Raw genomic sequence first — 24665 nt, 5'->3', positions numbered from 1 at the left:
AAAGCTGTTAAAATAGTATATATGTATTTAAGTACCAAAAAAACCCATTTCGCATCTTGCTTTGAGACACCTCATGTCTCAAAGATGACAATTTTAAGTGCTTTGTTCATCCATTGATTTGTGTCTGTATTTTGTCCTGTTGATCTGTTTAGCTAAAATTTTATTGCAGTTGATTGCAGGCTTTATTATCCCCATTATGAGAATATGATGTTCCACTTACAAAAGTGGGATACATTTTATTAACCCTGCCTGCAGGGTAAGGGTTGGGGGTGGAATAGGGAGGATGTGAAGGTTATATATACTGTGTGTGCTTGACTGAGCATGCATTGAGTGTTACTGTAGTTGGTTAAATAGTTAAAACATGCTTTACTAACAGAGGGAAAAAAAAATCCTATCAGCAGCTTCTGATGATGATTTTTTCTGACTTTTCTGAGCACTTGTTAGTGGAGGTGCCTTTTGACACCTTTGGTTTTGCAACAAGAACCTTGAGTATATGGTCTAGGCATTGTTTGTAAATTACGGCAGAAGATAAATTTCTTTCAGATTACTGCGTGTTACTATGGAGAATAATGTTGAAACTGGTAGTTGGGATACTTTAATTCTCAGTTATTTTCAAGAGTCGTCGTCTTCTGTTCCATAACATTTAAATGGGATTTAATGCTTTATATGAAATAGTTGCATAGGTAGGAGGGGTATCAAGATAAATAGTTGCATGAGTAGGACATGTAGCAGAGTAAAAAGGGTATTAAAAACATTACTTAAAAATGAGATATTTTTGTGTCGTTGGTATATTTGGTAATCTTAAAGTGAATTCAGCACAATATAAACACACATTTCTTTAAGTGGATGTTGTAACGGATATTGAAATAAGCACAAAGTCCTTAAATCAGAATTTAATTCGAAAGGTCTTTACTTACATTTTTGTCAAATTATGCAGGATTGAAGAGGCTCGCACACTCTTAAGCAGAGTAATGCCTGAGCTCTGTAAGTTAATCATATTAGTAGTCCTCAAAGGACAAAATATTCTTGCTATCACAAGTCATTGAAGGTTTTCTGAGTGGTATGGCACTATGTTTGGATTGATCTAATGGTCAGTTTCCATTAAAAGCCTTAGGACATCTGTAGCACTGTTTCATTCTCAGGAGTCAATTCAGCTTGTGAGTTTCTTAAATTGGTCCCTGCACAATTGTCTTAAGCAGCAGGGGCAGCTCAGGGGAAGTAGCAGTGTCAGGACCACTGTTCTCAATGATAGCTGGTTGTTAAATAAACTTGCAGAGTTAAACTTCACATTCCACAATATGACACACAAGCGTCTCCATTAGAATGTTTTTGCTTTAACTTCTAGTTTGCTATTTCACCATTAATTTCACCCAGTAAAGTTAGAAGTTTTTGATGAAAAGGATTCTTGTTCAACAGAAAGGAAAAAACAGTATAATTCTGCCAATTTTTTCTTCATAGCTTTGAAACAAGAATCTTGTGTATGCTTCTGGAATCTTATGCTTTTCTTAAGTTACTCTTCTGAACTAAACCTGATTTTCTTAGTTTTGAATTATTTTCTAATACTTTATTTTCAATAATTAAAAAAAGATTAATTTTGGCCTTTTTTCCCCTCTTTGCCTTTTTTTTTCCCCTCTTTGCCTTTTTTTTTCCCCTCTTTGCCTTTTTTTTTCCCCTCTTTGCCTTTTTTTTTCCCCTCTTTGCCTTTTTTTTCCCCTCTTTGCCTTTTTTTTTCCCCTCTTTGCCTTTTTTTTTCCCCTCTTTGCCTTTTTTTTTCCCCTCTTTGCCTTTTTTTTTCCCCTCTTTGCCTTTTTTTTCCCCTCTTTGCCTTTTTTTTCCCCTCTTTGCCTTTTTTTTCCCCTCTTTGCCTTTTTTTTCCCCTCTTTGCCTTTTTTTTCCCCTCTTTGCCTTTTTTTTTTTCCCCTCTTTGCCTTTTTTTTTTTCCCCTCTTTGCCTTTTTTTTTTTATTCCATTCTCTGCTTACAGTTTATATGTTGAAGGAGAAAATCCTCACCTCCAAAAATACACCACCACCACCCCCCCAAAAAAAAACCCTGAACACACAACAACAAAAAAAAACCCCAAACCAAAACAACCCACCTTTAAATTATGCCAGTGATGTCACAGGAGTATTTAACTCGGTGCCAGTACTGTTTGAATAAGCGCCTGCTGCTTGTTGTAGTTGGAGAAGTAACATTCTAATTGTTGGTGATACACAGAGAGCTAAGTTGAGGAATGGACCCAGGGTAGACATACCCAGGTCTTTGGACTACACTTGTGCAGGATTCTCACTATCTGAGCAAGTTGCTTAAGCCAGTGCTGTTCCTGAAAGAAATCTTAAACTGTACCCTGTGTCACCAGGTGTTCCTATCTACGTGTATTAAAATAAAATTATCTTTTGTCACAGAAGGATGTTGAGGCTGGCTAACGCTGATTTAGCATTTCAGTAAGATCACATTCCGTGTATGTAATGAGGAGCTTCAGCCAGTTCATTGATTTGACTTAACTTAAACATTGACTACAACCCTGTACAAGTTGAACGTAGTTTATCTGTGATACATAATTTAAAGACAACGTAACTTCTCTTAGTAGTGTTTTAAGTATGTACTTTAATGTACTTTGGGTATATTTTTCTTCTTTTTAGGCATCTTGTTTTTGATTTGCTTGATGCTTGCCTTTTTTTCATAAGGAACATTGTTAACTTCTATTTAAAAAAAAAATGGACTTTTCTCTTTCGTATATAGTAATTACATAGTTGCAGTATGGGTGGAAGGAAGAGAGAAGGGGCTTTAAACCATGTTTTGGATGGATTACATGGTACCATCCCATATCACTTAAAATTAATGAGCTGTTATGGTTGCGCCAATACTAATGGGTATTAGTTAAAATAAACTGTCCTCTTTGCTCATAAGCTGTCCTTTTTGCTCATTTGCATCTGGTATGAATTTGACTTCAGTTTTTTTTTTTGAGTTAGCCTCATGCTATCAGATGAAATGCACCGTTTTGTTTTAGAAAAACAAGCAGGTTTATATTCTGGTAGCTGCATCACTATAGCGTACAAACTGTCTTACAGGCATGTTAGTAGCGGAGGAGAAAGTAATCTTTGTCTCCCTTTTATAGCTAGCCAGCTATGGTTTTTTAACTTTCTTGTTTGCAAAGAACTTCTAAAAATTGTTTTCCTACTTATTTTGCTGTTTTGAAACAAAGAGGCCCTGAAAAAGGCTTGAGCTTTTTTCCAATTGCTTTTTATTTTAAAATTTTAAAATACAACCTCAACCAAATTTGATTTTTTTTTTTTTTTTTTTCCTTAGCTTGTATGATGTTGATTCATAAAACTGTGCAAATCACCAGTAGTGACAGGGCAGGAATACTTAACTCTGGAGAGGGATTTTGTGTTATTTATCACTCAAATATCAAATGACTTAAGAATTCATCAATCAAATATTTATCACTTACAGGAGGTGGGGATGAAGGGAAGAAAACTGAAGTTTGTTCTTTCTTCTGTAACTTAGTTTCTCTTGGTTCTTGCATTGTTTTTCCTTAACGTGGTTGTCTTATGGTGTCTTGATATTTCAGTCTCAAGTGTAAACAGGAAGGAATAAATTGTGTCCATCACAGGATAAAATAAAAACCCTAATTCCAACTTTTCATGTCTCTCTTAAACATCTTAAAGAAGCAAAATAGGGCACAAGCCCAATTTTTTTTTGCTTTTCAGGTCTCCTTTAAGAGCAGAGACAACAATGATCCAGCAGTTTTGGAGGTAGAGGCAAGTAAATGTTTTACTTTTTGTAAACATTCCAATAAGTTTTTGCAAATCACCTATAGTTTAAGGAGACCCTGGTTGAAAAAGAACATCAACACCCCACCACCACCACCACCCACAACCCCCAAGTGGTGAATTTGCTTTGTATGCTTGATGTGAGGAAAAATATATTTAAGCTTTTATTGATTATTGACAGGCTTTACATCAGTTACATGCTGGTGTTAATTGGTGTGAAAATATTTAAGTTTAATATTAGTAAGGTTTTTGTGATAATAGTTGTTGAAGTTTTTTCTTTTCAACGTATCTTCAAAATCTAACTTGTGTTGAGTGCTTCTTCATAGTGATTTTCTTTTTTTTTATTGAAAAAGTGGCTCATATTTGCTACCTCCAACTGCTGGTGTTTAAATCAGCTCTTCAGCATTCTCACTAAGGGCAGTTTAACAGCCTCTTATGTACTGGGTCTAAACATATAATGTTGGGGACATTTCTGAGAGCTCGTGTTGAGTTTCTCTTGAAGATATCAGTTGTTCTTTAATTAGTATTTTTGCTCTTTTCTGAAGGCTGTATTGGAGGTACAGGAAGGAAGTATCCATCTGTATTGCTGCAGTTGTAAAAATCAGTCAGCCTCTGAGTGGTACTGCTCATCAGGAAATTTGACTTCTTCGGGTATCTCAGACTGCAGTTCCAGGGCTGCTCTTAGGACAATTTAAGTCCACACTTGCTGATCAGTACTGCTTGCACAGCCCTGACTAGGTATACTTTCTCCCTTGTGACAGTTACTGGTGATTTAAATGACTATGATAACCTGCTTTAGTGCTAAGCGAGCTGAAAACTTCCTGTTGCTTTTGAGGACCATGAACTGGATCACATGCACTTTAGTGCATCAAGGTGGGGCTAGCAGTGCCGACTTATAATGGCTGTTGTGGGACTACAGGCTTTATAGGTAAAGTGCAGTAATTGTTCTTGAATTAGTTGAGCTGGAGGACTGTGGCTTCTTGGTATGTTGTGGAGATGATGCTTTTTACATTTTCAGATGATAAATGCGGGGTCCCAAACTTGTTTTTTAGACACAAAATATGGAACATACAGGCTTGAAATACCTATTCTCTCCACCACTAATTAACTTTTTGATGTGTTTCATTTTCTTATTTAAAGATGCAGACATTTGAAACAGACTAGAATTTTTTGACTGTGAATGATAATAGATGGGTGCTAACTGAGAACTGGGAAATAAATTTGTGAAACTGTACACTTGGATTTTAGTTCTTTGAAATATCAGAGCTGTTTTTTGGGAAGGGATGGAATTTTTCGGTGGTTTTGGCGCCTTTTTCCTGTTTGAAAGTAAGGAAGTTCATTTGTGATACATCTAGATGAATTCTTAAGTCATAATACATGCAGAGATTAAAATGTAATAGTGAATACTTGAGACGTTTTAATTTTGTTGGCAGCCTACAATTGTAACATGGAGAATATTAATGACAATAGTGTGCTGATGCTCTTAATTCTTACCACGTTTCTTTGAATGCTTTATAAAGAACCTACTTTAAACTACAAAACTAGTTATTTTTTTGGATCTTCCTCTGCGTTATCAATAGAAAGAGACAATTTGCATCGTTTTATAGCAATACAGGATTACATGTGTTCAGGACAGTTTTGGTCGGCTTCTCTTTTGGGGAGGTGGGGGAAAAGCTGCTGTTCCATGTTTTAGAGAGTTACAATGGGGACAAGCAAGAAGCTAGATTTTTGTCAGCTATTGTGAGAGTACAGTTCAGTGGGATAAAAAATTTTGCTAGTTAATAAGCTGTATTGACCCAAATTAATACCTGTGCCAGTTTGAGAAGGGAGAGGAGGGGAAAAAGAAAGCAGCCAGGTCAGGAAGTGGAAGGTCAGCACCTGTCCATTGGCAGTAAATCTTTGTCATCTGTTGGAAATGAATTTTGAACAAAGGGATTATGCTTGTGCTTTCCTGAAGAGTAGGAAACATGTAGAATGAAGGAAGCCACCATTCTTCTAGCTGTCTCTCTAGGATGTGAGCAGAGCGTGTAATTATTTTTGTTCTCAATTCATGCACAATGCTGTCTTATTTTCTAAGATGGATGAAACCATTGTAGAACGTAAGAAAGGCATGCATATAATGACCTTTTCTCCCCAGCCTTACCATCTTACTTCAACTTCTGTTATTCAGAAGTATATTAATTAAAACTGTAAAACTTTGGTTTGATTTTTGTGTGGGCAGATAAGCATGCAATCTAAAAGTGTATATAATGGATATTTTAACAAAACAAGTTTGGAACTCATCTTCTGAAGAGTAGGAGCAGTTAATTTTTTTAATAATTTTTTGCATGTTTCTGATAATGTACTGGAATCTATTAAAAATTTCTTGCTTTAAATGTCTACAGACTTCATTAACCCGTCAAGGTTTTACTTTGCTTCTGTGGCTTCATGCTGTAATGACATTCTGTTTGGTTCTTTTAATCTGTCCCGTGTTCATTAATGATATTTCTCTCTTTATTAATATCTTTGTTTAGCTGAAGGAAATGGCTAGATCTACTCGTGCTTCTCTTTGGGAACTGTGTTGAAAAAGCACAACTTGAAATTTTGCATAATTAAATAAGTCCTATTTTTTTCATATTACAGTGTCTTGCAATGGAGCTGTGATAATTCGGTTAATTTTAGTTTTTATTCAGTTCATGCAAAACTGTAGTCAATTTTACTCAAACTTGCAAATAGAAGTGTCAGGAGATTAATCATTTAATGAGATTTTTGAAAACTTAGATTCCTTTGGTGAATGTTTTTGTACATTTTACCAAAATCTGTGGAATTCAGAGTTCCACATAGAATTTGATGTCTTTTTGGAAGGATGATGATGTTTCCTAAACAACAGTTGTAGGACTGCTAATTGAATGTGATCTCGAAGGACACATACCTAGACATTCTCTCCTAAGTCCAGTACATATGTATGCAGTGTAAATATTGTGATATGTGGCTTTGAATTAAAATTAAGAATACTTTGATTTTCTTTTGTGTTTATGTAATGAGCAAGGGTTTTATTACACTTTATTTTCAAGTTTAGAAAGCGGTCAGAAATACTTTTTCATAATTACTCCTTTACAGAAATCTAATTTCAATAATTCAATTTAAAATTGCTTTTTCCTATTAAATATTTTCACAAGGTTTGTATTTTAAATGTGGTGCGTGCGTACTATATAAAGAACTGATGGTAGTGTATAGTATTTTAAATGAACAGAAAAAATTGAGGGTTTTGCTCATTAAGTGTAGAAAGTGAATAAAGAATTCCAAACCCCAACCTTAAGGCCAGATTCAGTGAAGGACCAGAGCGCTCTCTGTGATAGCCACCAGAGTCTACTGATGGGTTGCAATGTTGTCATTCCTATGAATCATTAAAGTAGTACTGCTGAAGGGAACTACCCACTGGCTTACTGATGTGTTGTTGGTTTGGTTTTTTTTAATTACTGGATTGATGTCACCTGAGAGGTGAAAGGGGATACCGGTCCTGAAGATCCGTCATCTCTGTACTGTAGCAAAGGCTTCCCTAATATATTGTCAGAAGTGTTCTTAATAGTCATTTAATCTCAGTGCCAAGCTGGCACCTAGCTATACAGTCTTAAACTGGCATGACTATTACTACATTTTAATCTAGCTTTGAGAGCACGTGCCACATGCTGGATACCCCTCATTCTGCAGTCATTATCAGTAGAGTTGTTACATTAAATTGGTCATAAAGAAGGGTTGGAACAGTTGTCACACTTATCTAGGTGGTAACTTGGGTGTGTCAAATCACATATAATTGTAGCAAGGATTTGAGGCAACTGCTGTAGTAAAACGATATAATTACAGACTGTGTGCAAGTTTTCAGTCATAAATACATGGAAAGTTTGTGTGCTGAGACCATTTGAGGCAGTAATTCTGAATTCTTTCAAGGACTTAACTTCAGTTCATTAGCTAAATATTTGTTGTCAATTCTGTACTCGGTGAGAAATTTGGGGAGCTTTCCGTATTCTGTATAAAAAAAAATCGTTTTATTTTTAAAGCAGATGTTGTTTTTATTTAATTTGTGTTAGTATCTTGCTTGTTACTTTCCATTTGTCTTGTACTGTTGTCCGGGTTATTTGTTTACAAATAGATCTGTTTTGTAATTGTTGCAACTAAGTAAATACGGAAAGAATGGAACTATTTCGGGAGGAGGGAGTAAAACTATTAAAAGCCAAAGATACATGAATACATGCTTGTGTAATCACCATAGATTAAATTATTATAGTTTTAGAGTAAACTGGCTGTTTTAATAGCGAAAAAATGAGAGAATGGAGATAAAATATAAGGCTAGACTTATTGTTAAATGTGTTAAATTCTGGCAGTCTTAGCAGTAATGCTATATAAAATGCTATAGAAATGCTATATTCTTTGTTCTACCCAGTTAGGGTACTACTGATTGTGGGTCACCATTGAAGAAAAAGTTGAATAAATCATGGATAGCAACATAACTACTGTTATGTATGCACTGCTTAGAACTATTACCATAGTGTTAATCTAAAGCAGACAAGCCCATTCCTCAAAACAAAAAAAAAAACACAAACCCCAAAGAAAACCAACAACAACAACAAAAAGGAAAAACAAACCCCCAAAACCTTAGAAATCCTGTATAAATGGAAGCTCAACCTGAATAAAACCATTGCAATTAACTGATTAGCTTTCTAGCTATGGAGTAATTCAGTTACTGTATGGATTAGTGACTCTGAAACTTAGCTTTTCATTTTTTTCCAACTGGTAAAGAACCTCTTACCCTGTCTGGACAACACAGTATATTTGGCAACATGCTGTGAATTTATGCCACCTGTGGCATGAGGTATGTTTAACAAGAATATTCTGTGGAAAATGAATTTGTTACATTAGTCAATGAATTTGACGTTTTACCTTCTCCAAAAGACCCATGGACTGTAGAGGGTGCCACTGTTTAGAGCAGAGCAAGCCACCATTAAGCAGTGGGATAAGAACCGTGGGCAGTCATCTGCTTAACAGTACCTGGTCACTAAGGTAAAGCCCTTCTCTGATAGACAGGGTTTCACAATGCCTGCTGACTGCAGGATTAACTTTGAGCATCGTTTCTGGTCTCACTCCTCTCTAATCCAAAATGCAAGGCATCCTTCTAATGCTTCTGTAAATCTGAAAATTCCAGAACTTAGTGCTGTGGGAGAAATCACTGTGTAAAGAAATGAGAGTGAGTGACTGACATATTAATTACATAATTCGTTAGTGGAAAGCACTCCTAAGCGATTACAAAAGGCTTACAAAAAAAAAAAAAAAGCCTTATGTAATAGCGCAATATTAGTGCTGCTGTATGATGAACAGGGAAACAGGGCCATTGAAACCCAGCTGATGTATCCTGTGGAATTACACATTTTTAAGTATGTTGAGATTACAAATTCAAATTAGAAGATGCTAGAATTAAGATTGCTAGTTACAGTGTTTTTGTATAAATTAACTTTTCCATGGAGTTAATCACTATGCTGTGAGTGACTAGGTTTTTTTCCTTTGCCACACCCTTACTTAAATAAGTGGGACGTTTTATGTTCGTTTCTCAGGTAAGCAACTGAGATGTAACATCTGAAGTAGAAACTGTTGAATGCTTTGCATGCCTAACTTGAAGTGAATGGAAGCTTGAGTTTTCATAGTACTTAACTTTTAAATAGTAATTTATGTATTACAGTAAAATTACATTTGACATAAGCAACACTGGTAAGTGCCCAACATGTCTACAAAGTCGCAAGTCAGGCAGTCAGAGCATGGGGCTCCCTCGTCCTCACCCCCTGCCTGTTGTGAGTGGTTTGGTGCGGCAGGGAGTGACTGAGCTGGCTGTGCAGTCTGCTGGAAGTGTGACTGACAGCTGGCAGGTTCCTACAAAGGGATATGCCTGTGCCCTCCTTTGTGCTCAGTCTGCTACTTGTGGGATGTGTCACTGAGCCAGTTCAGCTTGCTAAACAGGCAAAACCTAATCTGACAGCAGTAGTTTGCTGCTGTGTTAAACTGGCTGGTGCAAAGAAGAGGGAAGAACTGTGCAGGCAACTGGGAGGAAAGAGAAAGGAATGGAGCCGCTTCTTTTGGTCGGAGCGAGCAGTTACCATTTCAGCTCTGTTGAACTCAGATCTACAGAAGAAAACCTTTTATACAAGAAAACTCAGAATAGTTCTGACTTGGGATTTGGGAGAGTTTCTTTCTCTGAGGTGACTGTGTAGTATCAGTGTTCTAATTATAAGCACAGACATTGTGTCTAAAGCTGGCAATATTAGTTTAAGCAACCACTTATGAAAAAGTTTGGTTTATGTTTCGTGCTGTTTTCTTGTTGGCATAAGAGGTGATTTGAATCTAATTATTCAGGATAGCATTTAGCTGCCTAGGCACTTGAATCTTCTTGTCATCCCTGCAGGCGTACAGGAAGCAGGACTGATTCAGCCACCTGCTCTTCATTATGCATCTTTGAGGAAATCTTCAAGGCAGGTTCATCCCAAGGACTGAAATAGGAAAAATATTAGGTGTAATCGTATCAATGCTGATACCCTGTTTTTCATTAAGGTTAGGATTCCACAAAGCACTTCAGTTTATGCATGAGATCTGTTGTAACATTGATTACTCCCTCCCCCCCCCCCCCCCGCCTCTGTTTTTTGCAGTCTGACTCTCTCTGTTTTTGTCAAAACTCAGAGTTATCATTAACTTATGCATTTATCCAGAAGAGAAAGAGCCATTCCCAAGTAGTGTTAAGATACAGGTTTTGAGCTAAAACTCTGGCATTGCAACCATGTCAACCTCACCTTGGCAGTAAAAAACAGCTTTGCTTTTCTGCGTACAGCTTCTTTCCTTCATTTTGCTGCGTTCTTGTAGTCCAGCAGTAAAATATTATTGGTAAAGTGTCACTGGTTAAAGTATTAAAGTTACTCCCTCTACTACCCTTTCCCCTCCTCAACCTGCCCCTGAACCAAACTACAAAAGCAGAGGTAGTGAATGTTTTAATTTTTTTCAAACTTCACTGAGCGAGAACAATTTCTTTATGGTTTGGGAAGTTATTTGAAGCTTAATTACTACCTAGGTATGTTTGGTTTGAGTCATGAGTCTCTGATTTTTGTTTCTTTGACACATAGTAAAAACCTAAACATCACAATGTCCTAAAAATTAAGCTAACAAGACATTACTACAAAAATAATTTTATTTACAAGTCATCTGATTTTAAAGAAACAATGGTAACTCTTCATATATTTAAACAGAGGTCACTTAACTTGTTTGTGCATAGTAACAACTATGAATCTGTTCTCTTTTACTTCTTTTGGGGATTTTTTTTTTTTGGGTGGGCAAATAGGGAAGGGTTTTCCTTTTGATTTTTCTTAAACTTAGCTGGCAGTTCTGTGCAGATTTTCATAACTATCTGAAACGTGTCTGTTACATTGTGGGTTAAGAGGTGATACTTTTCAATTTTCTTGGTACACTGATGTTAGCATGTTCAATCTGAGTTTCTGTTTAAAATGTTCTGTAGTGACATCTTTGTATACTTTTGTGCAAAGATTTGGAGTGAGCGAAATTCCACTTTTATGAAGTGCTAAGGAGTTTCTGAAAAGATGTTGAGGTTAATAATCAAGTATTACTGTAAATGTTAAAAGCATGAGAAAATGGGGGGGAGTAGTTGTCTCTTTTAAAAGCTTACAATTATTGTGTAACTAAAAAAAACGAACGTTGGTGTGACTTTAGAGTTGTCTTTACAATATGCTCCCTTAAGACCATCACCAAGATTTATGCAGAGGAGTCTTGGTGATAGATCTTCTGTTTTTCATATGTATGTATGTGCATATGTGTGAGGCATGTATGTGCCTCATCCTTGATGAAACACTAGAAGCAAAATGGTTGGAATTTCATGCAGAGCCTGAGTCACTGGACTCTGGAAGTGATAGGCAAATTGAGATTAGGAAAGTAGAAGTGTGGATATGTTGGCATTAAAATGCAGGGTGTAAGCAGATGTATTTATTCTGGAAGCTCCAAAAGGTCACTTAGCTATTATAGTTTTCCTCTTTGTATTTCTTTCTTCTGCTTTTCTTTAACAGTGCTGTAAATTCAGTCTGAAATTAAAAAAATAAATCAGTCATGTATTCCTAATTATATATATAAAAAAAGAAATTTAGCAGATTTTATATGAATTAATGTAGCTTTATCTGTTTCTTAGACTTTTTAACATAAATGAGTGAAATTTGTTGGAATTCATGCTTAGATTAGGCAGGAATAACACCTGAAGAGAACTGGAGCTTTATTATTATTTCTTGACCCTCGTGGTTTGTTCAACATCACTTATATGTAGAGCTGTCATAGAAGAGCCAGAGCACAGGTGTTTGAGGGTGAATTTAACTGAGAACTGCAACAATTTAACACTGAGCTCAAATTATTGAATGCTCCTCGTGCACTGACCAGGTTTGCTATGCAAAGCAGCAGTCAACTCTAAGCAAGGCAGAGAGGAAATACAACATGGATTACAGAAATAAAAAAGGAAATTCAGTAAAGGTGCCACAATTAGCTGGGCCAGTTACTGTTGATGAAAGTTACATGATAGTGCTTCAAAAGAGGTAAGAAGATGTTTCAAAAAATCAAAAATCATGCTACTAGCCTAAGAGCTGATCATGTTCTTCATTGAATGCAAAAATATAATTTGTTTTATGTTTTTTACTTTTACAAGTCCTAGTGACTAGTACTGCATTGATTGCAGTGTTCAAAATTTAGTATGCTGTAAATGGTAGTCCTCAAGGACAGTGTTTTGAGGCTGGGATTTTTTTGTTTGGTTATTTTTTTTTGGTTGAACTACTGAAAAAAATCTCTGATTAAATATTCAGGTGTACTATACGGTCTAGACTAGAAGATGGCGAAACCAATGAACGGACATATTTTTCCCTTAAATAAAGCTGATGAGTAGTGGTAGCACTGTTCTTTAAGTGACAGAGTAAGTATTCAGAAACCCACGGCTCAGGTATTTCCCATAAGTTAAAAAAATTTCCCAAATCACTAAACCAGAGGCTCTGATGATGCTTTCCTTTTTTGTGTTCATTTTTGTTCGGATGAAAGTAAACGTTTCATATGAATGGAAAAAGGAAAAACTAAGGGGCTCACCTTGAAGTTGGAAATAAAGGTTCTCCTCAAAGTGCTATTTATATGTTTCACCCCATCATCCACAACTGCAAAAAGCCTCCAGTCCTAAGTAAAAGAACAGGAACCCACGTCCTGGTGCCATCCTTTATCATTGAACTAGAGATGCTTCCAGCACTTTGTGCATTTTATTATTTTTTTTTTTTTTCTCCCCTCCTGGACTGCGATCTGCCTTCTTAAAGGGCGAAGCGGAAAGTGCCTTGTTCTACCTTGTTCTGCCTTTCTTTGGGCTGATGTTAGGGCACTCCTGGAACATCAGCACGGTGATGTTAATGCTTTTTTGGCTGAGGCGGTACTAGGATCTTGATTGTCATTTCCTGGACCAATGTACCAACCACTGGACTGTTACATTGCGTTTTCTTGGAACTGCAACTTTTAAAGCAACTTTCCTGCTATGCTTTTGAGTTAGCAATGGAAAGTAGATTAGGTTCTTTTGAACGTCAACAGTTTACACTCTCCTAGCTCGAGAATCCCAGATGAAAAACAGGTGTCAGACTATCAGTTTAATTAAGACTCTTTTGCATTTCAGCATGTGCTTTAGCAGAGTTTTAGACACCTTGGTAAGTTTTTGGGTGGAATAGAGAGGCATGTGTTAGTGAGGCTAGTGCCTTGGTGTACTAGTCTTCCTCCTGGGTAGAAGTATAATGGTAAATTAAAATACAAGACAGCTGGAATACTGCTTAAGTGACAACTGAGAGATACAAAAGAGTCTTTATGTACTTAAAAGAGTAAGTTTAGTAGTATTATATAGTAAAAGACGATGTTGTTGACAAGTTGATCCTACTTTAAGAAATACATTTTTAAGTCAGGAGCGGGGAATAACTAGTTCATAAAAGCTGCTCTATTCTGGATATGTTTTTTGTTTTGTTTTTAACGTCCTGTTAATGTTCAGTAAAATAAAAATTCTGAAGTACGCTGAGACCCTGTAAACTGAGTAATATCTGTGTATAAACATGCATGTTACATAGGTGCTGCTTGATACTGAAATAGATGGAAGAATACTTGTGTCTGTCAGCCTTTCTCCATCTAAAGCTGAATAGCAGAATCAGCTCTATACTGATTAATAATGCTCATAACATTAAACAGGTTTGTGCAGTAGTGATGTTAGAACACTTGCAGGTTATTTTGAAGTTAATTTCATTAGTGACTGCTAATGAATGGACTTGAGTCATGAGTTGAAATAAACTTACTGTCTGTATTTCCTGATTCAAGAATGCTCTGAGGAATGTGTCTGGTGTCACAGATTAGGTTTTGTTGATCTAAGCCTTCATTTAAAAATGTCTTTTGTGTCTTGAGGTTCAGAATATGGAGATACTTCCCTTCAAAAAGCTGTCCGAAGCTAACCCTGAATCAAGATGACTATTGCATTCAGGTTTTATTGGCATTTCTTTTTTTTTTTTTTGAGGGAATTTCATATTTGTTTACAGATCTTATTGCATTAACAGTGGTCAGTGTGTGAAAATAATCTGATGCTGTGAAATGCCTTGTACTGTTTATTCCCTTTTCTGTAGGGGAATAAAATTGTACTTGGATGTCAGTATAACTTTGACTCCATATGAAGTTTACTACTTCAGGAATACTGTTAAAGTTATAATGTTAAAACTCTTACCAGTAGTCCAAATGAACCACCTCACTCCTCTGACTGAAGTAAAGCTTGACACTTCATGATAATTTTAAGTATCAGTATTAACAATTGCATTGATCTCTAACAAATATTTCCGGGTACTGTGTTTATGCTGTGCATTTTGTGTGCTAAATTCTCATTTATTCCCTTAGGATAAAGATACATACAAAACTGTTTTACTTTCATCTCAAAAGAGTGAATTACTCAATCTTAACAGGCTCCTGGGTTTTGATAGCACTCAACAATACAGCTCATTCCAAAATCATTGCTCTTACTTTTCACACTGACACAACTTGACACAAATATGCAAGAAGAGCGATGCAATCCCGTTGCCTTTTTCACAGCAGTTTACCCTTTGCAATGGAGAGTTTCTGCTGGCTCCGTTCTCCAGAGCTGTTCACTGTGCAGCTGTAAGTGTGCAGCGCAGGGTGGGTGTGAGTGCGCTGGCTTGGGCAGCGACAGGGGCTTCCTCTCTTGTCAGCAGAGCGTGGTTATGGGATCAGCTCAGTTGTGCTGTGAAGCCACAGCTGTAGCAAGATCCAGTGTGGTGTTACCGTGAATGTAGGAACCATTTTGACTGCAGGGCAGATCTGAACTTGGGACGGCACTTGGTGTAAAGTTTCCTGAGCACAAAGTCTGTGTTGAGGCTCCAAGACAGAGAACAGATTCCTCTTCGATACTTTTAAACATTAGGTTTTTTCATGCCATCAGATTTTTTCAGAATAGTTCTTCCAAGATTTTTTTTTTTTTTTTTTTTTAGATAATGCCCTTTGATAATGTTTGACAGCTCCTGGCTAATTTAATGCGAGCTGGAAGACACCCACTTCTTAATTGTCTTGAAAGGGGCTTAATATGCAATAATAATAGATAATTAAAGACCTACTAAATAATACTAACTTGTCTGACATACAAAACAGTAAGTATGTGACTTCTAATTCAAGCAGTTGATCTGTTGCTTCTGTAGGAGAAAACGATCAGAAATTCTAAATGTGAAGTAAGCTACAGTGTGCTCCCTGATCAGGTGCTACTCCTTCAGGATTTCTTTTGTTACATATCTTTTCACCAGCGTTCTGCTTGTGAACTGCTACCATTAGAAGCTCAGTAGGAGCAAAAGTCTGAGTTAATTTGCGTGACTGTAACTGCACAATTAAAGCAGTTTATCAGCAGGGGTTAGGACAATCACTGTGTTCTGATGCTTCGTGTTACAAAATTACTTGTGTTGTTCAAACAGATACTGTAATTAGTGCATCATTTTAAACTGGTTTTCTGCAGGACTGACTTGGAGTTTCATCTGATTAAAACGGTCTATTTTTGCTCCTTACCTAAGCACTTACTCTGCAGGACTCTTCTAAAGTAACTTTTCTTGATATGTTAGTGTCAGGAGTATATCATGTGAATATACTTGTGAACATGTTTGAGTGGGTGGGTTTTTTTTCAGGTTTTGTTTGTTTTTCACTGGTCAGTCCTGTCAAGACTGTCACTGGCAAAAATCGAAGGAGAAAATTCCACGTTTGTATTTACAATTATTACCGTATACTAGCATTTTGTATCTTGTTCTTACATAGACGAACAAGTTGCTTCACGTCAGATAATAGAGATGACTCTGTTCTGTCCCATAATTATATTTCACTTAGGATCATAGAAACGTAAAATGGTTTGGGTTGGAAGGGACCTTAAAGATCATCTAGTTCTTTCCCGCCTGCCATGGGCAAGGACACCTTCCACCAGACCAGGTTGCTCAAAGGCTAGTTCAAGGATAGTTTCACGAGACATGGTGAGCCAGTCTTTAAGTGTCAGTTAAGTGTTAAAATACAGTCCCTCATCTTCTCCCTTTCCTACTTACAGTGCTGACCTCGAGTTGGCACTTAGTAGCCCCTTGTGATCTTATTTGGCTCAGTTGTCCAGCAGAAAAGGGGTGGGGGCGGGACGAGGCAAAGAGGTGTGGTTTTGCTGCACAGCACCTAGCCTGGCTCTGAAAGGCTGGTGTGGTGCTGGGGCCAGTCCCAGTGGAGGAATAAAGACTGCCTGGTAAGGGGAGTGAACCTTTTGAAGTTGTTAGATTGGTCACAAAAGGATACTGTGAGTCAACAGTAAGAGACAATTCAAGTGATTTTTGCTTCATTAGGGCTAGAGCTCTTGTGAATATGTATCCACTGATACGGAGTTGCCTGTATATCTGAGACTTCTAAGTGGCTTATTCCTTGCACAATGTGTCACAGAAATCCTCTGTCTTCCAAATGTTTCTTTTCAACTATCTGCAGCAGAGACACCGAAAACTTAAAAATAAAATTCTATAGCTCAGGTTGGCATAAAGAACAAAAGTTACATTGAACAACACAAAATAGACAGCTCTCGTGGCCCATGAAAGGTTGGGAGTAATGACTTAGTTTAGGGAAAACAGCATACTTGGATTCCTCTGGCTTGGTTTTACTAGTTGAACTCTGTCAACAAAAGGTTGTTAAGTAAGGTGTAATCTGTATTGAATGGCTGAGTAATGTTTCTCTCTGCTTCTTTAATTCAGACCTGATATTGCTGTATGGCTACAATACATATCAACTCTTATTTAAAAATATTTAAACTGGAGCAGGACTAGAATTTCCTTAAAATGACATTTCCAGTTGATCACTTTCTAGTTAAATTTAACTTTTGTTTCAAAATTGCTTTAAATCATGTTAACTTTTTTTTTTAATTCACAGAGCTTGTTTTGAACCGCTCTTCCAGCTATTTTTAAAACTTTGATACATATGTGTGAACGTTTTCATTATGGAAAAGAAACCTTCACCTAGAACTACTGTCAATTGTAATGTACCTATAGCACAGTTTATTAACCAAAATATATTGTGGTAATTTTACTACATAGCTGAATTTCTTCTCTCCACATCTTAACTCCTCAATTTGACTGAGAAGCAGCTATGAGTGATTATACAGGTTCTTATATCTTATTTTAATGAAAGTTCTTAGAATGTACTCGAATAACCTTTGTATGATTTAAAGGACTAAAGCTATTCTGATACCTTTTAATTTTGGTGTTCAATCTGACATTATATGAAAACATTCTTCCCTTTTACTCTAGCTTTTCTGGGTTTTGTCATTCAGTAGGGCGAGCAGCTTGCTGTAATAAGTTGGTGAAAACAGAATTTAATAACCTATCACTTCAAGATGAGTGAGAATACTAAGGTTCATTCTCAACATTGCCTTGAGCCAGTGGCTTTATTTCTTTAAAAGGCCTCTCCTGTTGGTACTGAGGCCAGCATTACTGGAAATTGTAGGAGTTGTAGTGGAAAAAGTGCATTTTTAATACTACGGGTTACAGCTTCCTGAAAAAAATGCCGTGTGGAAAACTTCCACTCTTGCCACGTTGTATTCATTCTTTCTTTATTGTCTACCTACTGTATCCCTGCCTGCATATAAACAGATACTACTAGGAAAGTATTTCTTTTCAGTGTTAATTTCATTTTCCTTTAATGGCATTCTGACAGCTGGAAATGACTGGATTCTACTTCACCAGTTTTTAATTCATCAACTTATTTTTAGTGAGTAGGCCGTACGGTGAAGGTCTTAGGCCTTTGTGGTGAGAAATAAAGTTTGAGATTTTTTAAAAAGTTCTTCGTAAAACATTTTGTGATGGCTCACTTTCTGAAAATATTTTCCCCTTTTGCCGTTTGAGTCTTTTGAACAATTTCAGTCAAGTTTGACAGCACTTCTTTCCCTTGGGTTTAAAGTTTTTTGACAATTATTGGCTAGAGGAGAGGCCTAACTTAATACTTCTAGTCGAGGGAAGGGATATACTGAGTTTTCAGTCATCTGCTTTGCGTAGCTTACAGAAAGCTAGTAAGCTGCTGTCTGTCTTGTTAAGTCAAGAGTCAAGGTATTAAAAAGGAAGCTTTGGGATGGGATATGAAGATATAAATAGAAATGCCTTTAAAGGACTGGGATGCAGGAGGTGTAAGACCACAACTTGGTATTACTGTGGTAGGGTGAGGTCTATTGAAAACACAGGAGACAAATCAACAGGGAGCCATTTCTCATCATGGAACAACTTTTCTAATATTAAAGCTCAGCTGCAAGTCAGTTGCATCCTCTGCCTGCTTTTTGGCTCCTCCCTAAATCCCTCCCCAAGAAAATAAAAAATAATTAGAAAAAATGCACCCAAAAAAATCTGTAATTACATTACTTTTATGCAACGAGGTATTGACAAGTTGTAGCAAGATTATTTTTTTTAAACTGCCTGATCCATTGACCTTACTAGCAAGATAAATATTTAGCAGTTTCTTCAGGTCCATTATTGTGTTTAGGTACTCTGAGGATAATAAGTGTATAAGCACAGGCAACAGAATGAAAGCAAAATCTGTTTACAGAATTAGGCTATATTTAAGGATACTGAAATTTCTGCCAAAGAAGGAGCACAGTGAAATTTCATCTGCCAGTTATGTTGTTCTTAATGTTCTTTAATTTAGCAGACAAGATAGTTTGGTTGTAATTAAGCTTTTCTAATATTGTTGTTCCCCAAGGCTGTGGCATAAATCATTTTACTTCATAGTTTTCTGCGTCTTCGCTGCCTCCATTTTTCCAGTATAATTCTTCCATAAACAATCTCTGGGATACAGGAAAACTTCATGCTGTAAATGACTCCTTGTGTATGTAATATAATTTTGAATATATGCAATTGAATTTCTTTTTCATGAGTCTTTAATTCAGGTTTTCTGGTTTTCTTGGTGCTGTTTGCTTCTTCTAGATGCATACCCTTCCTGCTGTAGTAACAAATGGGTTTTGCCCAAAATAACTCTAATGGCAATTTTTGTTACTGCTTGCTGGCTTTTTCTATAGGTAGACCTGACAACCAGACTGAGTTGCTCATTAGTTGCCTCTGAAGGACACGAGTCAATGGCACACTGAAATAAAAGAAATTACATTTAAATATAAGAAACCCCTCTTTTTTTGTTGAGCCTGAACACTGATTGAATACAGAACAGGTCACCTGGAGAGGTGGTGGAGTGTCCGTCCTTGGAGATGTTTAAAACCTGACCCTCAGAAGCATGATCGAGTTGACCCTGCCCTGAGCAGAAGAGTTGAACTGGATGATGTCCAGGGTCCCTTCCCTCCTCAGCCGTTCTCTGGTTCTGTGGAGTAATCTGGTTTGTCTTAGCTGCAGTTCTCTTCAAGATAGCCACAGTTTGTAGATTCTTTCTACAAAGTTATGTAGCAGGGCAAATTGTAGTCATTCTCTCCTGCCTGTCTTTTCACCATTTTCTCCCCAAACAATTTCAGAACAAAACCCTAACCAACCCTTAATGTTCTCAATTGTATTTCATGAGTCTTCAAACAGACACCTTCCAACTTGGATTCCAGCTATATTCAATTTACCTATTCAGCCTTTTCTATAATATAACGGGAGTGGGAAAAGATGCTTTCAAGACCTGTTGCAGAGGACTAGTTTAATTTAAGTAAAGATTTTACTTGGGGGAAAATATGTTTTTTCCAAACCATCCTTTCAGGGTTTAAAAGGAGAATGAGATAGCGTAAAAGATTGCAGCTCTTAACTGCAAGACGTTGCAGGTTATCTCTCTTCCATGAGCCTAGCCCTGTCACACATTTTGTGTCTGACTTTCTGTTTGAATGAATGATCTAGTGTAGATCTGAATTTCCTGCTTTGGTTAAAACCAACCAACCAAATAAATAATCAAGCATACATATTGATATAACCTTCAACTAGCATTTTCAACAAACCAGAAGACATTTATTGGAAAACTGTTAACCCACTAAAAAAGCAACCTTATGGGACAGAATGGAAGCAGTGGAGGAATTCAAAGTCGTAGTGTGTTGAGGTAGAACAAGAGAAATGGGAAGCCCAATCCAAACTCTCTTGTCTTATTTCTTTGATTGTTTTTTCAAAACATACTTTTATTCCTCTTAACCTTTCTTTCAGTCTCACCATTTAACTTAAGAAATAGCACTCTTCACAATAACAGGACTTTTATTAATGTGCTTTGTGACTATAGAAGAGTATATATAGGACTAGTCATATACTATTTCAGTTATCTTACCGATAAGTATTTGTGTGATTGTTTGTCCTATGAGGTCAGACCTTAATAGTACGTGTGCTGATTGACCTTACACACAATGTTTTCCACCTAAAAGTAAATTAGGGTGTGTGGAAAAAAAATGCAGTATTATCTGTTTATTGTCCTATGTGCAGCTTGTTTTTTGTGGGTTTTTTTTTGTTGTTGTTGTTTTTGTTTTTTTTTTTAAATTGAAAAAAATCATCATGCTGTAGCAGAATAATTTGAAATACAGCACCAACAGTTGAGATTATGTGATAATACCAGAGAGGCAAGCTACCTTGCTTTATATAACAAAGAAAATACTTTTCTGTACTCTAAAAGTTACAAATCAGGCATGAATCCGCTATAACAATGTGCATTTTGTTTTTCATTGCTGAATAGTGGTAACTCCTCCAAATATTCCAAGTTTTTGACTTTGCAACGTATTATTTTCATTACAGAAATCAATGCAGTGCGGTAATGCCCCTTTATGTTTGCCTACACTATATATAAGCATGCCATTTAATTGTGTGGTAGCTAAAACTGCATTTAGGCATTCCTTCTCTTTCAGGACCAGAACTTGCCATTTTACTTGGGGACACCTTTCCTTGTCATTTGTCCCTCTTGCCTCCCCCCACCCCGTGGTACTATAGTTGTGGAGGTTATCATGCATCTCATGTGTTAGTAACCAGTACCTTCCCCATTGCAGTGTTGTGTCAGCTCACCAGCAGTCAGGACAAGAGGAGGTAGTGGCATGTTTCTTGCTCTGCCCTCTGCTAGTTTAGGAACTTTCATTTATCACATCTGTAGCATAATACTTTGTATTACCTAATGTTAATATAGCTTGTTACCATCTTAAAGAAAAATAAAATCCTCAGTCCTGCTTTGGATTAAAAAAAATAATAAATGGAAATGTTTAAATAGTAATAGTGGAGTTTTGATTATGATTGAGTGAAATAAGCTGCAAATACCTTGTGGTAGATAGTTCTTTCAAAGATTAGATTACAGCAGAGATCATGTTGTAACTCAGCTGCACTTCACATCAGGTTCTGTTTTATAAATGAGGGTTATTTTTCACTTTCTTTTTTCAGCTTCTGAAATTCACAGAGTTATTTTCACAGCCACCATTGTTTAGAAAGTTGGCTAAGCTGTAGCTGATAATACGAAGTGGTGCATATGTACGTTACATGAAGAATAGTGAAATTTCCTTCAAAGTAGTGAATTTTTTACATACATTTTCCATACATCTCTCATGATTCTATCCACCCCCATTTTTATCCTTTTCTATTCCACAAAACATTTCAGACCTAAAGCAGCTGAATTAAAGACAGAACATTCTAAGGAACAGTGTTTCCTTGGTTATATATGAATATAAAGTATTGCAAGTATTTGTTGGTATTAAATCTTCAAACATTTCCTCTGCATGTCTGATTTCCTGGAAGAATTTTAATGAAATCTGGGGAAAAGACACATTTGCAATTGACTTTGCTTGCCTTAATTTTTTTTAAAATGTGAATTGTGGTTAAGCCACAGTTGTTTGTCCTACATTCGGCTCTTTTATTATGCCCAGGATTTTAAGTTTGAAAAAAGTGGATTTTGTTTATGCAGGACTTTATTTAGATTCAAAAGTTGTAATAAACCTTTCTCTTTTACTGATTTTTTTTTTTTTTAATTGTTGCCCCCCCCCCCCCCTCCAATTTTTTGACTCATTTTATTACATTATTTAAATACTGTCAAATTTAAATTATGTTTCTGGGAACTTTAGCTGGCTTTATTCACTGTTTTAAAAATTGAGTTGGACAGTTTCTTCTGTGTTGTGTTCATTATTTTTTGAAAGACTGTGTGCTTGAATGTGTTACTTAAATTTCCTGATACCAGTTGTTTAAAAATGTTTACGTTAAAAAACGTTTTGTTTAGCATGCCCTCCTTTTCTGAAAACATTACTAAGATTTATCTTTGGGATTATTAATGGCATCAGTGTAACAGAGTAGCTGTGTAATGGTGACCCATCTTGTTACATACTGTTCTGTGACTTCAGTGTTAAAGCCTTGTCATCTTCTCCTCTCTGCCCTTTACCCAGTAGATGTAGGTCTGCTTTGAAAATTGCAATTTCTAATCCTTTTGTAATGTTTGATTCTTGAACCTTTTCTTCATGAGTATTTAAAAGTGATTTTTAACACTGAAGAATTGCTCTCTCTTGTTGTCCTTTGGAGTGATTCAGGTGGAATTTCTCTGTATGGGGTCTGTTTCACTTTTCTGGAAAATATTAGGTTGCTTAACCACTAATGTTTTATCAGCTTAACCCTTGAAAGGCTGCAAAGAACGTTGAAAGCGATACTGTGTTTGTAGTACTACTCTGTTTGGTTGGGAAAGATACTCTGAGAAATCACATTTGTTTTGTAGTCTTAAAAAAAACCAACAAGTATGAGGTTCCAAAACGCAAACAAAATCCACAAAAAGGTGTTTTGAAGCCTATGTTCTCAATAAGTAACCATGTAAAACAAAACACACTCCGCAGCATGAAGAAGTCTTTTCCCATCTTGCTGAAAATACACTTTGTACTATTCACAGAATTGAGTTTATCTGCTGTTTAGGTGATTGTTTTATACAGAATGTAACAGTTCTTCATAGCTTCCATGTTTTCATTTTTTTTAGGAGGAACAGAACCGAGGCAAGCCCAACTGGGAACACCTGAATGAAGATTTACATGTACTTATCACTGTGGAGGATGCTCAGAACAGGGCAGAAATAAAACTGAAGAGGGCTGTTGAAGAAGTAAAAAAGTTACTGATACCTGCAGTAAGTATTTGTATGCAAGTCTTCGATTTCCATTTCCAGAGGTTACTTCTGGAATACAATTAGTATTGCGTCAGTAAGAGTAAGCCTGCAGAGCGGCATCCTAAAATGAAGTTTAGATACTATTTCATAATACTCTAGTGGTTTTTCAAATGTCATATCCTGAATCAAATTATTCCTCCAAACAGAATAATAGTTCTAAGAGATGTTGGGGTTTTTTTTTGCCAGTTTTATCTATATACGCAGGAAGTTCTTACCACCTTTAAAAGACAATGCTAAACTGTTACAACCACTAGCTTTCTCACTTTCTTTCAGTATAAGGATGCTTGACTTTAAGGCTGGGGAAATATGACATGCCTTTGTGTTTCGCTTTGAGATGATTCTGATACTTTCAGAAAAGAAGGCTTGTTTTCTTAGATAATCACATTAAACACCTTCCAAAAAGAACAAAACCCTTCAGGAACTCAGTATCAAAAAATGTCACTATAATGGGGAAAAGTAAACATAGTGAAAGTAGAAAATGGGTTGTTTTTCTCATTTCCTGACGATGTAAGATGCCTTCTGCCCAGCCAGATGACTTAAAACCTTTTGGAGAGACCAAAATTACCCTGTGAGAGCCCTCCTCTTAGATCTGCTCTGTATTCTCACTCAAAACAAGGTGACTCACTCAGCGTAGCTGTATAGTGCATCCCATGCCATTAACTTGCATCTTGTGCTGATTTTTACCGCCACTTTTGTGCCATTATAAAATGATAAAAATAAATCATATCTTTCTTAGTGGAGGAAAAATTTTCCATATTGCAAAGAAAAATTGAGATTATCTTGTGAAAGAAAGTAGTAGGTGGTATTAAAATGACTTAGTGATTTTGGGTGTTCAGTGAATGCTAATAAATGCTGGCTGTGAGGAAACTTGTGGTGACACATGCTGTATAAGCACATTTATTCAGAACATGTTTTTAAAAGTTACTGAAGATCAGGAGGGAGACATAATTTTTGAATTAACAAAATATGGTAGCATATTAAGCAGGAGGTACGATAAAAGTAATTTTGACCTCTTCATGTTGCACATGGTCAGTCTCTGAAAGCAGAAGACAACTGGAGAAAGTAGATCTTCAGAATTTATTAATTTACAAAAGATATCTTGAGCACATTAGGATTGAGTTTATAGTCAGGACTAGAAATAGTAGTAAGAAAAAGACTTTTTATATGGGCAAAACTTGAAACCCTTGTGTACATTCTTTAACTACTACGCAGC

The 24665-nt window shown here is 36.4% G+C and overlaps 1 protein-coding gene across 4 annotated transcripts in view; it reads left to right on the top strand.

The window, feature by feature from the left end:
- The window catches only part of QKI (QKI, KH domain containing RNA binding), a 165626-nt gene that overhangs the window by 87588 nt on the left and 53373 nt on the right, over positions 1-24665 (top strand). For all 4 annotated transcript variants that reach the window (XM_086482373.1, XM_086482372.1, XM_086482374.1 and 1 more), the window contains exon 4: positions 23270-23413. In XM_086482373.1, coding sequence (XP_086338499.1) covers positions 23270-23413 — 144 coding nt within the window. The remainder of the gene's footprint in view (positions 1-23269; positions 23414-24665) is intronic.

This window comes from Leptosomus discolor, chromosome 2 (genome assembly GCF_034619465.1).
Source record: "Leptosomus discolor isolate bLepDis1 chromosome 2, bLepDis1.hap2, whole genome shotgun sequence".
Classification (NCBI taxonomy): domain Eukaryota; kingdom Metazoa; phylum Chordata; class Aves; order Leptosomiformes; family Leptosomidae; genus Leptosomus; species Leptosomus discolor.
This window is presented reverse-complemented; position numbering and strand designations above follow the sequence as displayed.